Here is a 15,406-nt window from a genome sequence, read left to right on the forward strand (position 1 = left end):
CCTATCCTCTCTACCTCATTGTTTTATTTACTTATATTTTAATTTTATCTATTCAGTTGCAAATATTTGTGGAGCTTCTGCTTTGTGTCAGACACTGTTTAGGCACTATAGATATAGCAAGAGACAAAGAAGAAAAGTTCCTGTAACTCATGGGATCTTGTGCTCTGAAAACATCTAAGTCTTTTGTTCCATATCTCTTTTCTCACATATCCAGCTATCTTCCATTCATACTCATTTGAGATGTCTCATAGATACTACGGAGCTGATAAATGTATCTAACACTGAATTCATCATCTTTCAACCTTCCTCTAGTTTGTATTTCCTTTAATGAATGATATCATATCCACCCAGTAACTCAAGATAAAAACCTGGGCAATATTATTTAGGCTTTATTTTCTCCACTTTCCACATTCAGTTACCTATTAAACCCTATTGACTTTACCTCCAGCATATCTTATAAATATATCTACTTCTCTCCACTCCTTCTGCTATTTCCCTATTTCAAGCTTTTGTCAGGTCAGTGCAATAGCCTGCTTACCAGCCTCCCTGTCTACCTGCTGTACCAACCTGTGGCCACACTGTACCACCATTCTCTTTCTAAAATGAGAAATCTGATCCTGTCTCTCCTCTGCTCAAAAGCTGTGATAGCTCTCTATTAACCTCCAAATAATTCCAAACTCATAACATTACTAAATTTTTTAAACATACGTGTATTAATACTCAAGACTCACTTTGTTCAGGTTCTTTCATAACCCTGCAGAGTCTCATTCAGACATGCTAGAACTATCCTCAGTTTACTGATGGGCCTTTGTATGTATAATTTTGGTTTCCTGGAACACTTCAGTCCTCCTTTTCTTGGTTCTTATGCCTAGTATAGCAGAGACATTGCTTTACCAGCAAAGGTCCATATAGTCAAAGACACGGTTTTTCCAGTAGTCACGTATGGGTGTGTGTGTTGAACCATAATGAAGGCTGAACACTGAAGAATCAATGCTTTTGAACTGTGATGTTGGAGAAGACTTTTGAGAGTCCCTTGGACTGCAAGATCAAATCAATCCTAAAGGAAATCAATCCTGAATATCTATTGGAAGGACTCATGAAGCTCCAATACTTTGGCCACCTGATGTGAAGAAATGACTTATTGGAAAAGACCCTGATGCTGGGAAAGATTGAAGGCAGGAGGAGAAGGGGATGACAGAGAATGAGTTAGTTGGATGGCATCACTGACTCAATGGACATGAGTTCATGAGTTTGAGCAAGCTCTGGGAGATGGTGAAGGACAGGGAAGCCTGGCCTGCTGCAGTCCATGGGGTTGCAAAGAGTCGGACATGACTGAGAGACTGAACAACAATGCCTAGGAAGATCTAATTCTCCACAGTAATAGTTCTGTTGGCTAGTGTGATGTTTTAGTGGTTTTGAGGGGTGGGAAGGAAACTTGGCTTAATTAAACTAGTGTTGTTTCTCTTACAGTGGTACCAGGCTGAAATGAGAATAGGGAACTGGATAGTCAGAGAACGTAACTGTTATTTCCACGGTTTAGAGATGGACCCAGTAGATGGGATTGGGTCATTTGTTGGATTTATTCACATAAGAAATATTTATTGAGCACTTACTATGTACTGCTGCTGACCATTTAAGAATGAGGCTGTGCAATGCAAGAGAGCCTTCTGTGAGCCCAGAGTTTCAGTGAGAAGCAGCCTGAAGCAATCTAAGTTGATAGGCATATTTGAAAGTTCCATGTGATCATTTTTCAGTTTTCTTTTGAAAAGAAACACAGTACTTATCCTGTTGCAGTTGCCTGGGAGAATTTTTACCCCCACTTCATGGTTAGAAAGTTAAATTATTAAAATTTTTTAAATCACACACTAAACTGAGAAGAGACATAGGTGGTAGGAAGAAGGTAGGTACGTAAGAAGAAAATTGACCCTCGGTGTATAAACAGCCTGTGTCACATGCATAGTCTCATTTCCTCAGGATTGGGAATTAATTCAGGTAGTGAAACCAGCCTGTGTTGGCATCATTCACTGCTTCCAGAATTTTGAGTCTTATGGCAAGCAGTTAAGGTAGCTGCACCCTCAGAACTCTGGGGACTTTTAAACCTAGACGTCATCGATCCCTTAGTGGACATTACAACTGTTGGAAGTGTGCTGATCTTCCTGCTATCTATTAACATTTGTTAGGAACCTGTAAAGCAAGCAAAAACCTGGCATCATGGCAAAACAACAAGAAATGTGAATTGCTTACCATTTTCCAGGGACCTGTGCTAAGTACCCTACTTACATTTTCTCTTGTAATCCTTATAGAAACCAATGAGACTCATATTATTATTGTTCTCATATTACAGATGAGGAAGCATCTATAATAACTTTTTCAAGATATACTAGTACATGGAAGAGCCAGAAGAATTTAACTTTGATTTCAATATCCATATTCTTAACTATGAAGCCAACTTGTTCCTTGTTTCTTGGGATTGAGGCCCATTTTTAGTGATTTCTTTGTTGGATTTGAGTTGCCTCAAATTCAGCTTGGATGTGGGATAGGATTTACATTTAATTAATATTGAATTTTTTAATCTTGAAAAATGTGTAGGAAATGTTTTCAGTTTTCTTTGGTTGAAGCTTCTGTGTTTTAATGGACTCTTTTAAAAATTTATAGGAAATTCAGAAAAAAGTGGCTATATCTGAGTGCCCTGCAAGCTACAGAGTTTTGTTACATATTAGAAGACTAGAGATTAATACCATCCTTTGGGTTTTTAATTTTCAATAGAGAGCAGAAAAATTAGATGTCATTGCTTCCAAATAAGGGAATTGCTGTCTTTCCCACAGTAACCAGGTCTGAGTTTCTTGTGGATTTATTGTAGTAGGCTCAGGTTTGGTGAATATTGAGATAAGGAAGGGTTTCTTAGAAGCAGGTCAAATTTTTCTCATTTTGAATATGGAAGGATATAGTAAGTCCTCAGTGATGATGTTCTGAGAGACACCTAGGCCAGAAGGAGATTTAAAAGAGTATGTACAGAAGCAGTAGTTTTTTATTCACTAGATAGTGAGTTACAGAGAGCAACAGTACTTTGCAGATTTGTCTTATGCTCAATAGAAGGCAAATGCTCTCTATATGTTATGAAAAATAAATGGAATACAAGTAGGGTAGACTCAAGTCAGGTAGGTATATACTAATTGGTGAGATGGAAAATAATCTTTGAATTCATCCTAAAATTGTCTCTGTCACTCTTCTTTTTTGTTACCACTTGTGATTTTCTTAGGTCACTGGACCTATTTGGGCTGGGGAGACCAACAGAGTATGTAAGAATTTGAATACCTTATAATTTTCTTAATTTTACCCTTTAACATACTCCCTCTGACTGAGGCTGGATATTCATGCATATAAGCATATATAATGCCATTCCCTCCTCTTCCCCTTCTTGAAGCCCAGGAGAGAATTTGCTGCAGTGGAAAGTTGTATCCTTTCAGGCTGATTTCCTGAAGACTTTGTGTCTGTGCATGTGCATGCATGTGTGTGTATGTGTGTGTGTGAGTGTGAGAGACACAGAGAGAGATGGAGAAATTTCAAAGTTTCAATTATAATCCTGACAGAGTCTCCTGATTTATCTTCCCCAGAGACAAGTGCCATCAGCCCCTCCTTTGGCCTTTTAGCTAAGGGACACAATGACTAGCAGGAGAAATTTCATTCTAGGAGAGGTCATTGGTTTTGTGATGTGAACAAGAGGCTGGTTTGACTTTCCTTGAAGCAGTATAGCTAGGCTAGAGGCCACCTTTGTTCTTGAGCTTAGACAGTGGGCTCTCTCTAAGAACTTAAGAGAGTTCTTTCTAGCAAGAGTCACTGCCCTAGGCTGGCATTACTGGCTGTGTTACCTGGGCTGATGGGAGGTGGACAGGTTGATTGAGTTTCAGTGATTAGGTATCCAGTAGTTGCTAAGAGGGGCCAAATTTTGTTCTGTCACTATCATTTCTCATGGAGTATGTACTTCCTATGATTTGAATCCTGAGTATTTGCACCAGGAAACTATGCAAACACAGCCTAAGAGAGCTCGGATTATTAAGGTTTTCGAGTAGAAAGAAGTAACCTGTGAAAAAAAAGAAGTTTGAATTTTCATTCCTTCTCTGATAAAGTTTTGCCTGTATTCTGGATTTAAAGATGGGGACTCAGTCCAGGAGCACCACATACTGGAGAACCTCACTGTTCAATACATCATTCAGTTTTGTTTGAGTGCCTACTGTCTGCCTGAGGCTCATCTCTGTCCCAGCCTACTCTTCCATGTTTATTTCTGTCATTTCCCTTTCATGTCCTTTTATGTACTTGCTAAATGAGCTATAAAATGTTTCATAAAAATATATACATAGCCTTTAAAAATATATATGACCAAAAATATATATGACCTTTTATATATATATATATATATATATATATATATATATATCCTTTCCCATCATTGGACCTTTACTCATGCCATTGCTTTTCTCCAGATTCTAGAAGGCATTTCCCCTCACCCACATCTTCACCTATTAAAAACCCTCCAGTCTTTCAGAGTCATAACTTCCTTAATGATTTCCCTGTTCATTTTAACAGGAAGTGATCCAATCTGCAACTCATATAGCATTTGGTTTATACTGTTCTCATGATAGATACTTCCTTGTATCTGTATCCATATTTTCTCTCTCCTATTAGACTGACTCTGTACTCCAAATCTTGTGTTGTTTAGCCTTGCAGCTGGTGGACACTCAATAAATATTTGAATGAGTAAAATTTCCCAGCCTTTTAATTTCAAAGGGCTTTTCAACTTTTGCCCTCAGACTAGCTCACAAGTCCTCCATAAGCTGAATAACCAAACCTGTTCTCAGTGTCTCTTTCTCAGGGAAACCAGAAGTTTTCTGTTCTAGATGAAAAGGTTCTGTGCGGTAGCAGAAAGTACGATGCTTTCACTCAAGTCTTTTCTGTAATTTCCTTTTTCAGTTTCTAATCAGCTTTGGTGGTGCCAGGATGTTTCCTTTCTAAGGAAATTGGGGATGGTATAGGGGGAGAAAAGCTGGCTTTTGCCCTTGACCAACCTTTATTCTGCTCCTATTCTTTGTCTCACCTCACTTCCTTGTATTTCCTTTCTCCAGTCTCCTCCTATTTTTCATACCCACTTTCTCCTGCTCCCGGCTTCTTCTTTATTTGCCCTTTATTCCTTCAGCACAGAAATGTGTCAGCCTTTAGGGGTGTTTTGGAATACCCCTCCCCTTAGCTTAGCAAAATAAAGCCGATCATTATTAAGGAATCATAGGTCAGGAGTCATAGGTCAGATGCAGCGAGGAAGGGTTTCTGCATGTAGTTTCTGGCTCAGGATACTGGGCTCCTAACTCTGGCTGAGCTACCCTCTCCTGGACTCATAGTCAACAGGATTGTCTATTACTGCTGCTGCTTTGGAGACTCCCATCTTGAGTCTCTGGATGATATACTAATAGCACAATCTCCTGCTGGAGTTTAAGTAGACTTTTGGCTTTGTCTCCTTGGTTGCCTCTGCCCCCTCATCTGTATGCATGAATAATCCAGCACTGACTTCTTCACATTTACTCCTTCTGTGAATTCAGAAAGAATACATCTGAATGGCATACTGGTTTTTGTCCCTTGATCCTTTCTAGTCGTCAGCACAACAGATGCATCAAGGTCTAAAACCAGTACCTCCAAAGTCTCTTTTCCCTAATGTGTAATCAGAGTGCTTTGTAAACAGAGTGTTTTCTCTCCCCATGTTTGACTGGTATTGTTCCTGACCATTTGAAGATTATCCTTTTTCATATTGATTTTTCCCCCCTGAAGTTCTGCTCACTTCCCTGTTCCTTTCTTTTGTTCATGTGTTACCTTAAACTTAAGTGGGCAAAGCTCATAAGATCTTATTACCCCTACTCCCAGCTGTAACCCCGAGCGATGTCTGAAACCCACATGTTCATGTTCCCTTTTAGTGGGATTATCTACCAAGTTGTCTGACGTAGAAGCCAAGGGGCCATTTCCCTGTTACCTTCCGTTTGTCCCCAGCTTTTATCATTTCTGTCTGTTTTTTCTTCCTCTAGTTCATTAACTCTCTTCTGTTTCCACTGTGTGGATATATGTTCTTATCTCCTACATGAGCTATTGTAAAAGCCTCATTTTATGGTCATTAGGAGGCTTCTGCTGCCCACATTACTACCAAGATTTTTTTTTAATTACTAAGATGAGTCCATCATCTGCTTAAAGTATCTACGTTTTGGGATGGTGAATGTTCCTTTTCCTTATTGTGAGCCAAATAGAAACCTGGCAAGAAAGAACATATGGGACCTTATTAATTATACACATATGGGTATCATGTCAGAAATGGCTTCTGTGGAAAATAAACTACAAAACACTGTTAGGTTGAACTCCCTTTCCAAGCACAGTGTTGCATATTTTTATTTTTGCTTGGAGCAAGATTTGTAACTCTGGTCATTTTAGCTAACACCAAGAAAAAAATGGTGACCAGTCAGGTGCTAACTGGAAAAGCAGAAATAAGTCTATGAAATTGTAGTCACTGCTATTAGATAAATTGTCTGCTTTGTCAGTAAGACCCCATTGGCAGTGAATGTGTTTTCCTCTTCTTCTGAGGAAATGGGATGAAGGCTTGGGATGGGAATTCTGAGCCCAGGGTATGGGTGCTCAATAGAAATTATTAGAAAAACCCAGTGTTGCAGCGAGACAGTAAGACTGCTGCTGTTCTCGGCTGCATACAGAACTTGACTTCTAAGTCTTGACTTTGACCTTCTTGATTTCCTGAACCAGTTTTCAATGGTGGACCTGCTTATTTGACTCACTAATGTATTTTTAAAGTCTGAAAACATCATGCTAACTTTAAACAAAAATTTCGCTTTTCCAAGAGATGAAGAAACTGTTTCTTCCCCTTTTGCCCCATTTTGATAATAGTGGAGCACCAGAATCTATTTAAGACATTTAAAAGTAGGTTTTCATTAGAGTTACAATAGCTTAGAGAAACAGAATTCCAGAAAATTCTGCATTGGGAAAATGCCACTTGGAACTCCTCTGAGAATCAGCACTAAAATTAAACCAACTGTCTTATCTTGTTAGAGAAGGAGAGAGACTTGTGGGTATTGAGACAGTTTTTTGCATGACTTTAAGGTCACTACGCTCATGGGCAGCTCAGCTTGCTCTTGTTCTCAAGGCTCGGGCTTTTGGCTCCCTATGTTGGAAGCAGAAAAGAATTCTAGAGAACTGAATAAAGCTGGGGTATTTTGACTGACTGTGCTTATTCCACAGCTTTTGAAGATCCTGACAGTGCCGTGGATGACCGAGATAGTGATTATCGCAGTGAGACCAGCAATAGCATCCCACCTCCTTACCATACAACTGCCCAGCCCAACGCTTCTGTGCACCAGTTCCCAGTGCCTGTGCGATTGCCACAGCAGCTGCTGCTTCAGGGCAGTTCCCGGGACTCTTGCAATGACTCTGTGCAAAGTTATGACCTTGAGTATCCAGAGCGGCGGGCCCTCAGGTGGGTGTTGGGAACAAAATGCTTTCTTTTCCTAGGCAGGTCCCAGGATGCAACTGACATCAAAGATTTGGGTACCTGAGGTGATAGAGGAAACATAGCAGTATGGTGGACCAACCTACAGCCATTTTATGTAGAATCTCAGTCTTTTTTTCCCCCTCTTCTTTATAAAGTTCACATTTATGCATGGGATGGTGGCTTAGTCATTAAGTTGTGTTGGACTCTTGCAACCCCATGGATTGTAGCCCACCAGCCTCCTCTGTCCATGGGATTTCCCAGGCAAGAATACTGGAGTGAGTTGCTATTTCCTTCTCTAGGGTATCTTCTGGACCCAGGAATCGAACCCAGGTCTCCCACATTGCAGGCAGGTTCTTTACCGATTGAGCCACCAAGGAAGCCCACATTTATGTATGTCCATCAGTAAGAGTTTTTCTTTATTATCAGTAGGTGGGGACAGACACACTTGGGGTAGATGGCTGAAAAAAACCTGCTCACCTCTCTGCCCAGCCCAGTGACTTTGATATACCTTTCATTAAGATTAAAAAAAAAAAAAACCCACAGATATTAAATGTTTGGGTAATTCATCCTACCTAAATATTTCCCTGGGAATGTCAGAAGAAAACCAATATAATCTCACTATAGCAGATTCGATACTTTTGCTGGAACTTAAAAAAAAGCTTTTTATTAATTTCTTAAATACATAAAACATTTAATGTAAAAGTATGTTGCTGCTGTAAGCTGCTAAGTCTCTTCAGTCGTGTCCAACTCTGTGTGACCCCATAGACGGCAACCTAAGTATGTTAAGGTACAATATAATACACAGCAAAGAATTACCCACCCACACCTGTTTGTCTTCCTCTATTGCCTCCTCTTCCTGCCTCCTAGTTCTCTACCACCCTTGTTTCTTATGCACACTTCCACAGACCATTGTCATATGCTTAAAAGCATAAAAGCAAATACATACATATATGCTCCCTGCTGCTACTGCTAAGTCACTTCAGTTGTGTCCGACTCTGTGCGACCCCATAGACAGCAGCCTACCAGGCTCCCCGTCCCTGGGATTCTCCAGGCAAGAACACTGGAGTGGGTTGCCATTTCCTTCTCCAATGTATGAAAGTGAAAAGTGAAAGTGAAGTCGCTCAGTTGTGTCCAACTCTCAGCGACCCCATGGACTGCAGCCTTCCAGGCTCCTCCTTCCATGGGATTTTCCAGGCAAGAGTACTGGTGTGGGGTGCCATTGCCTTCTCTGTATATGCTCCCTACTCTTCCCCAAACTTAAAAAAAAAATCATACTTAAAATTTAGAGAAATAATATATACTTCTCATATATTCACATAGCCTAGATTCATTAGGTGTATTAACATTCTGTCATGTTTACTTTGTCTCATTCTCTGTAATATATATTCATATACACATACATTTTTTTGTTTTTTTGGCCATGCCTTAGAACTTATGGGATCTTAGCTCCCCAATCAGGGATTGAACCCATGTGCTTGGTAGTGAAAGCATGGAGTCCTAACCACTGGACTGCCAGGGAAGTACCACACACGCGTTTTCTTTTTTCCTGAACCATTTGAAAGTAAGTTGAAGATACCAAGTTACTTTACCAGGAGGTACTTCAGCGTATAACTCCCAAGAAAAAGGACTTTCTTTTATATAACCATAATATTATGATCACACTCAAAGAAATTTAAAGATACAATATTATTTAGCATCTAGACCATATTTAAATTTTTTCAGTTGTCCCAATAATGTTCTTTATGCTGCTGCTGCTGCTAAGTTGCTTTAGTCATGTCCGATTTTGTGTGATCCCATAGACAGCAGCCCACCAGACTCCTCTGTCCCTGGGATTCTCCAGGCAAGAATACTGGAGTGGGTTGCCATTTCCTTCTCCAATGCGTGAAAGTGAAATCGATCAGTCGTCTCCGATTCTTAGCGACCCCATGGACTGTAGCCTACCAGGCTCCTCCGTCCACGGGATTTCCCAGGCAAGAGTACCGGAGTGGGTTGCTATTTCCTTCTCCTATATATATATATATATTTTTTTTTTTTTTTTTCTTTTTGATGCAGGATCCAGTTAAAGAGTATGGTGCCTTCCATGTGATTTCCCTGTTTCTGTAGTCTCCTATAATCTCACAAAATTCCCTTACTTTTTTATTTTTAATCTTTTGAGACACTAACATTTTTTGAAGAGTCCAAACCAATTTTGAGAATGCCTCTTAATTTAGTTTGGTCTGATTGTTTTTTCCGGTTTATAATCAGGTTAAATATGTTTGACAAAAACACTACATAGACGTTACCTTCACAGTGCATCAGCAGTCACATTTTACATTGTCTTGTTATTGTTGACATTTAATTTGATTTCTGGGTTAATCTGGTATATATACCAGATTTCTCTAATGTAAAGTTACCTTTCTTCTTTGTAATTGTGGATCTCTGGGATGACACCTGAGATTGTGAATATATTCTGTTTCTTAAACAACCGTTTATATATTGATTTTAGCATCCATTGATAATTGTTTCCTGAATCAATATTTCACTGGTTGGAGGTTAGTTTTTTGAAAAACCACTCCAATTTAGCTCATAATTTTGGTTGCTAAAATTGACTATATTATAGGATGATCTGAGAGTTTTCCCCACCGTATCAAACTGGTGAGTAAATATTCTGAACCTCAGATGGTTATATACCTGCTAGACAACATCCTAACTCTGTTTACTGTCATCTCTGAGAGTATTTTCAGTAAAATTTTATCATGTAGAATTCTTACTGTTCACAATTTAATTCTGAAAAGAAGTGTGGCAGGAATCCTACTGAAGTTGGTCCCTACTTCTTGCTGGTTTATTAACTGCTTATTTTATTCATTTGGTTTTGGTTATTTATATTTTCTTTAAGAAAAAAAACATAATAGCAAAAAAAAAAAATTGTTTTGGCTCTCTTTCCCCTCTGTATTTACAAGCGTTGAGTGTGCAGGCCAGCAATAATAATGGCACATCAACTTGAATTATGACTGCAGTTGTCAGAAGAATATGTAGTTTACCTGATCATCACCTTGTTATCACTGCTGTAGTAACACTTGGAAGAGCGTTAGTGTTGTACTTTAAGTTGTAATTTTTTTTTCCTAAAATTTTTCTTTAATTGATCACATATAAATTTGATTAGTTTTCTGTATCAGTATATGAAATGAGATTAAAGAGTAAATATCTTAGCATCTCCAGCAAAGGAGATGTTAACATGATTTTTAAGTAAACTTGTATTACCGGCATTTTTAACAAATTTTTGACTTGATTTTTCTTTAAAAATTTTTTGAAGAAATTGTATCACTAGTTTGGTTTTTAAACTTCTATTACTGTAAATACTAAGTTCTTGGAAATAGTCTAAGACCTTAAGTTAGGGCTTTTAAGGAAGAATTTAAAATCCTTGATTGAACCAACAGTTTGTAGTACCTTCCAGTAAACTAGAAATGTACAAATAAGTAGTTTCTATTACCACAGCCATGGCTATTGACTGATTTACGTTGCAATGATAAAGACTTCTTCTAGGATGGAGTGAGTTAGTTTGACTTTTTGAGAATATCTGAGAATAATGAAACTGCATATTTTATGTGTGTGTATATATATATATATACACACACATATATATGTATGTATAAATTGGTTTCCCTCACTCAAGCAAATAATGGGAATAACCAGAATAATGGGAAATGTATGTATATTATATAAAAATGCATAATGGGAGGTTTGACAATGGTGTTGGACTTTGTGAGTTATTAAGCATATCTCTAGTGTTGAGGGGTATCAAAAGAATATCTGTCTCACTCTTGATGGCTCTTTAGAGGCTAAGTGACACTTTGATGATGTTTCTGTTTCCTAAATAAATGCTATCAGATATTAGATCTATAGAAGAACACACTGAGCTGACAGACTCCTAGTCTGCAGGCCTTCTCTACACCCCCACCTTGGTACACAGGAAATAGGCAGTCTTTAACTTCAGTGAAAGAAAGGTCGGCTGTCTTCTGTATTCACTGACTGAAGTTGAATGTGTAGCTTCTGATTCTGTAATCAGTATGCAAAATATGTTCGTTTCACTGTGATCCTCAATGCATGTAGCCTTTAGGTTTCACAAATGACAAATTATGATACTTTAAATAATTTTCTCTTTTTGGTACTATGACAAGGTTTGACTTATAGTAGTCAAAAATTTTTATTATATTTTCTACATATTTTTCTTTTTAAAAATAGTATGTTTGACCATATTCTTGGCTATACTGCCTAAAGTACAACCTTCAGCAAGTTAACAGCTTGGTGGCTTCTCAGACCCAAATTCATCAGGAAATTTAGATTTCTTGGTATCCCTTGATATATGTTCATGGGCTATGTAACAGTTCTAAACTTTGGCATTATAAATACATTCTAAATATTGATGGAACATATTCTTATTATTTGCTTCTTTATTTCTTAGAAAACAATAAGTAGTTAACGGTAGCAAGTGAAGTATTTTAAAGTTGTTATAGGTAGTCTTTCTCTGATGTGGAAAAAACTTTTTGACTATGTTGTTATAATGCTGAATTAAGAATGTATGGATTTCCTTATATCTTTTCAGTCTGAATGGTTTTTATCAGACAGATAATTTTACTAATTTTAGTTTTCTCATTGAATATGCACTAAATCTTACAATTTTTTTTTCTTTTCCCTGTTTCTCCTTTTTTTTTTTTCCTGCCTTACTATTCCTCCATTTTTCTCTTTACATCAGACAAGGCTTTCAGGCTCAAAATGACAAAATTAGAATTATTCCATCTTTCTCTGATGTTGACTATGAAGAGCAAGAATGTATATATGAGGAGGTAGAGGGGGAAATGTCTCAAGAGTTTCTAGAAGACAGTAACATAAACTTAAAGGAAGCAGAGGTAAAAGAAGTGAGAACTCTTTTGAAAACTGATAAATATTACAACCAACAAATACAACCAAAGTACAAGAATTCAAAAAAGGCACCATCTCAAAGCCAAGAGACAGAATTCTCTGCTGCCTTTAATTATGACCTTAAGTTTGAAACGCCTGCTTTCTCCAGATATCCTCAGAAATATGATACAATAGATAGGAGAAGGAAAAAAACACCCTTGTATAGTCATTTTGAAGACAGTGAAAGAAGACAATATGATGATAAATCAGGGACTAAGACTAACTTTAAAAGTATATATCCTAACACTGGAAATTGTGACTTTTGCCACATTGAAAAGAAGGAACAAAACTACACAGTTTTGCATCCCTACAAAAATGGATTTGTGGTTAAGAGTGGCAAGTGGGCCGCTAACTTAGAAAATCATGATTTTGATCTTCCTGGTTGTTTTAAGAACTATGAAAAGTCATCTGACTTAAACCAGCATGTTACTAATTTCACTCCATTAGATATTCTTGAAGATTCTACCAGCAGTACTTCTGATGAACTTCTGGGTTCTCCTGTTTCTGATAAGCAGGAAGATTTACTCTCACCAACATGTCATCCATCCAATCTCCATCATATTGGAGGTTTTCCAGAAGAATATTATAGAGCAAATCCTTCATTCCCATCCCAAAGGATGAATTGTGATACAGACACACTTAGAGATCTGTCTGGGTGCCCCACGGAAGAGATGACCCTTTCCTGTGTTGAGGAACCCAAGGAGGACTATGTTGATACAATGGATGAGCTTCAGTGTTTGGTAGAAACAGTGTCAGAATATTTAGCAGAAAAGGAAGAGGAGATTAATAAATTTGGTTCGCTTTCAGAAACTAAAAAAACACTTAAACATAATAGTACTATTAATAATGCAGAAAAGAAAATGCCTGAGGATCAAATACCATCTTCAAACCTTGTCAAGAACGAGAAGGACAAGGCCATCTCTTTCCCTGAGCTGAATGGAGTTAAATGTGCTGTTGGATCTTTATTTAGTTCACTCTCAGAAAAGGTGGGTTCAGGCACAAAGCATCTGACAACCTCTGTGGAAAAACTGGTTCATTTAGTTCCAGAGAAAACAGAAACTCTCAATCAAACAGGGGTGAGTAATTCGCCATCTAGACCCAGAGCCAGGTCAGTATCAGAGAAGGATCCTTCTGTACAATCTCCGTCTCCGATACCTTCTCAAACAGTTGACAATAAGGACTTTTGCAAAGTGGACAAAACTTTTGAAAGTGAGCACAAGAACAGTACAACTGGAAATCTAAACTTTCAGGATGCAACAGAAACTGGTAGAAGGGACTCGGCTCCACAGAGTCAGAGTTCTGTTATAAAGTCTGTTTTCAGCATGCTAAATCCATTAAAGCTTTTTTCGGAAAAGGATGAAACCAAAAACGATGATGACCAGAGCAAGTCAACAAGAAAGGAAAACTTTGTTGTATGTGATTTGGGGTCAAATCAAAGGGAAGATACCCTTGGCAATGACAGTAGCATTGTCACTTTAAATAGGAGTGATGGAGAAACTCCCCACCACCATATGCCCGTAAGTGAGGATTTGTTGTCTTCTAACTCAGCCTTTGAACCTTCTAACTTAGCTCTTTCTGCAAGTAAGAAAGATGATGTTGCGAATCTATTGGAAAGAGAACCCTGTACAGATCTGTCTGTGTCACCAGAGCAACCAAAAATATGTGTCAAGGATACTTTGGAACATCCTTGTGTAGCTGGGAGTAGAACTGCAAATAAAGAGGCATCTTCAGAGCCATTAGAGGGAAAGAAAATTACTGGTGATGATTTCCTGGAGCCACTCAATAAATATTTTAACCAGTTTTTGCTCACTTCCCCTGAGACCTGTTCAAAGGAGACTTTGTCAGACTCTATGAAAATTCACCAGTTGGAAGAAGATGGATGGGAAAGGGACCCTAAGAAAGATGGATGTTCCTTTTCCTTTAGTGGAAAATTACATATTCCATTTCTCAAAGTTCTTAGTCATTCTGAAAAGCAGCAGGATTTAAAAGAGAAAGGAAGCATGTTCCCTTTGTTTAAATTTTCTTTCACTGACAGCCATAAAACTGTCAATGACCAGAGTTTTCATGGCTCAGCAGTAAGCACTGATGAGGAGGTCCAAAGAAACTGCCATGCAAATACCAAACTTAGTTCAATAAAATCTAATTCAGTTCCAGATATTTATAGTAATCTAAGGAAATTTGGTGATATAAAGACATCTAATGAGAGTGACCAAATAAATACTTCTGAAGATGCCACACTTACTAAAATAAAGTGTGATTTGGCTCCAAATATTAATAGTAATCTTGGGAAATTTGGGAGTATAGAGGAATTAAACTCAAGTGAGCACACAGCAGTAGAGAACTGTGAGAGAGATACCTTAAACATTCCTGGAGATGTGTCCAAAGAACATATACCTTCAGATTCTTTAGAAGAAAGTAAGGCTCTTACACAAGTGACATCCTTAACAGTGCCAGACTCTTCATTAGCATTTAGTTCTACCACTTCAAAACCCACCTCGGTTAATGAAACGAGTGATGACAAACTTGTAGACAAAGCTTCTGAGAAAAGAACCCAAGGAGGACTCTTTTCTAGCCTGTTTAACAGGTTTTCTTCTTTAGAAAACTTGTCTAATCAACAAGAATTAAATGTGAAAAAAGATGACTCTCCTCACAGGAATAATACCCCAAGCCTATTCTCTGGAATTTTTAACTTGATATCCGGTAGCAGTATGACTGATTCTAAACCAGATGCAGCAAAGTCCATGTCTTTAGGTGACCTAAAAGGTTTGAATGGAACTAAATGTTTATCCCCGGATGAGATCCCTGTTACTTCATGTGTGACTTCTGAAAACCAGAGGAATCGTGAAAAACAAGAAACTTCTGGCTTTATAAAAAGATGCTTGACTTTACCTAAAGAAGACATTCCATTATCTGATGCTGGGGTTGACAATCATTGCCCTC

At 38.1% G+C, this 15,406-nt stretch overlaps 1 protein-coding gene across 4 annotated transcripts in view; it reads left to right on the plus strand.

Annotated features, from left to right (window-relative positions):
- The window catches only part of UNC13B (unc-13 homolog B), a 213,949-nt gene that overhangs the window by 102,126 nt on the left and 96,417 nt on the right, over positions 1–15,406 (plus strand). For all 4 annotated transcript variants that reach the window (XM_061426824.1, XM_061426825.1, XM_061426826.1 and 1 more), the window contains exon 8: positions 7,279–7,513. In XM_061426824.1, the coding sequence (XP_061282808.1) occupies positions 7,279–7,513 (235 nt within the window). The remainder of the gene's footprint in view (positions 1–7,278; positions 7,514–15,406) is intronic.

The sequence above is a fragment of the Bos javanicus genome, chromosome 8 (genome assembly GCF_032452875.1).
Source record: "Bos javanicus breed banteng chromosome 8, ARS-OSU_banteng_1.0, whole genome shotgun sequence".
In the NCBI taxonomy this organism is placed as follows: Eukaryota; Metazoa; Chordata; class Mammalia; order Artiodactyla; family Bovidae; genus Bos; species Bos javanicus.